Source organism: Octopus bimaculoides, chromosome 4 (assembly GCF_001194135.2).
Source record: "Octopus bimaculoides isolate UCB-OBI-ISO-001 chromosome 4, ASM119413v2, whole genome shotgun sequence".
Taxonomy (NCBI): Eukaryota; Metazoa; Mollusca; class Cephalopoda; order Octopoda; family Octopodidae; genus Octopus; species Octopus bimaculoides.
In genome coordinates, this window is record NC_068984.1 from 38,070,479 (window position 1) to 38,072,979 (window position 2,501).

The 2,501-nt window shown below is 36.3% G+C and overlaps 1 protein-coding gene across 3 annotated transcripts in view; it reads left to right on the plus strand.

Annotated features, from left to right (window-relative positions):
* The window catches only part of LOC106878643 (serine/threonine-protein kinase 11-interacting protein), a 90,721-nt gene that overhangs the window by 16,842 nt on the left and 71,378 nt on the right, over positions 1 to 2,501 (plus strand). The window contains exon 1 of one of the 3 annotated variants that reach the window (XM_014927940.2): positions 2,076 to 2,360. The exons of 1 other annotated variant lie outside the window; for it this stretch is intronic. In XM_014927940.2, the coding sequence (XP_014783426.1) occupies positions 2,286 to 2,360 (75 nt within the window). In that variant the 5' untranslated portion in view covers positions 2,076 to 2,285. Of the gene's footprint in view, positions 1 to 2,075; positions 2,361 to 2,501 lie in introns of those variants that run through there. One more of the 3 variants, XM_014927927.2, reaches the window with a different exon arrangement.

The window sequence follows — 2,501 nt, forward strand, 5'->3', positions numbered from 1 at the left end:
AGACTACCCTTTCAGATATACTTACATTGTGATTTCTGCAATGTGGTGCATAAATTGTCAAGTAAATGAGACGCATCTTTGCCTCCACTGATTCACTTGCAAAGTGTTGAGTAAAATTATTTCGTTGCAGACCTCCTTTGGATCTTTTTATTATCACTGCGACACACATAGTCCCCAGTTGGTAACATTGATTTCAAGGCCCTCCTAGATGAGAGACTGGCATTCCACTTAATGTCTATGTTCCATGCTGGCATGGATTGGAGAGTTATTAATGTAGAAATATGGTATCGTAGCTACTAACAGTTGAGGGTTGCGTAGTCTAGACAGCGTTTTTAGATTTCATTATTCGCTTTAACCCAGGCAAAGCCGGGTATTTCTGCTAGTATGTAATAAATGTCAGTAGTTTCTCACAAACAAGAAAGAGTGAAATATTCAATAATATAAAACATTGTACTAAATTATATAGTAGTAGACGCAGCACTAAGCATTGGGGAGAAATAAATTTGGGTTAGTTCAAATATGTTTGTGACTTATTTTGTTCTAAAAGTAATTCCACTGCAGTTTACCATGATGAAAAAATTCTTGCTTAAAACACCTTATCTGCTTAGTGTCACCATCTGTCAGAGTCCCAGATGCATTTCTGGCTCCTCAGTAGGAGTTACCAAAGAGGGATAACCCTAAGCAGATTAGAAAGGCATACATTTATAATGAACTGCTTCCAGCTATGGTCTCCCATCAGTGTAAAATTAGCAGCAGACCTTGAAGCAATCCAGTGAAGCTTCACAAAGAAGATCATCTCATTGCAACAGCTCAGATACTGGGAAAGGCTGAAACAGCTAAGACTCTACTCCATGGAGAAAAGGCAGGAGAAGTACGCAGTCATATACATCTGGAAGATCCTGGAAGCTATTGTGCCAAATTGTGGCATTGAAAGCTACACAAATGCCAAAACAGATTCACACTGCACAGTTCCAAATATCCAAGCAATGCCATCACGCTTCAGGACCAGTTACTGCAACAGCCTGGGTTTCAGTGGCCCACAGCTTTTTAATATTCTCCTAAAGAGCCTGAGGGACCTACACAAAGTGGGTGTACGTGTTTTCAAATTGAAACTGGATCTCTTCGTCTCGAGAGTACCAGATGAATCTACCTCGCTGTAAGAATTGAAAATGAGGGTAGCAACATCAAACTCCCTTATTCGCCAAATGCTACATATTAGAGGAGTCTCTCAATAATAAGAGTGTACCAAAGCAGCAGTGCCCCAGCATGACCACAGCTCTGAGCTGAAACTAGAGAAAAATACATACATACACACACATATATATATATATATATATATATATATATATATATATATAAGCAATTATATGGATAAACAAATTAGATACATCAAATATATTTAATATGTTTGATGTATCTAATTTGTTTATCTGCCTCTTTACCCACTCAACTTGATTACTCTTATAGCCTTTTGTTATCCTGTAATGACATTGGAGTCTAAGTTTGAATGTTTTCTGTATTGTCTTCTATATGGACAATCTCTGGATCACATCTGTGAACTTTACAATAAATATATATATATATATATATATTGCATTACATGCATTGTGACATTTATTTTGGCTATACACTATGAATTCAGCTCATCCTAATGATGGTGCTGGTCTAACTCTTTCTAGCAGTTGCATCCTGAATGTTCTGTTGTGGTGGTGGTTGTGAGAAGGACAAGATGGAGCCTATCACCCCCTTTTTCCAGGAAATCTTGAATTTTGTTCAGTTATGGAAACATGTAATACTATATATTAGATTTAAATTGTTTGAAGTATACGTAGAATGACAATTGAGGAGTGACAGTTGTGTGTTTATCTGTGTGCATGCATGAGCATGTAAGTATATGTGTGTCCTCTCTGTGTATCTATCTATCTATCTATCTACACACACACACACACACACACACACACACACACACACACACACATATTTATTTATTTATTTAGATGTTGGTACTTATAGCTGATATAGATAAGATAACCTCAGTTATTGACGCATTGTGTTCACAATTTAGTTTTATTTTACCCTCACAGAATAGGCAGAGGTTTTATTGAAAAAATTTCAGTGCTTGATCTAAGTTCTAGTAATAGCTGTCAGGCACCTGTTAAAGTGTAGTATCCTAGGTCCCCTATATGTAATATCATGTTTTGGAGTTAGTAGAAAGTGACGCTTGAAAGTCATTCTGGCGATACTGAACATTTCACATAGTTATTATAGAAGCTCTCTTGTTGTGCATGTTGTTTAGTGGAGACCTGTTTTGTAAACTTAATATCTCCCAAGATTTTTTCCTGTTGAAGTCTAAACAGAAAGTAAATATTTTTAAAGTGCTCCCTAACATACTTTCCCCATTGTTTGAAATTCAGCTCACTTCTCAAAACAATGGTAAAAGCAAGAGCAAAGGTCATTTTACCCAAAAGACACCAGTTAAGTGATATATATATATATATATA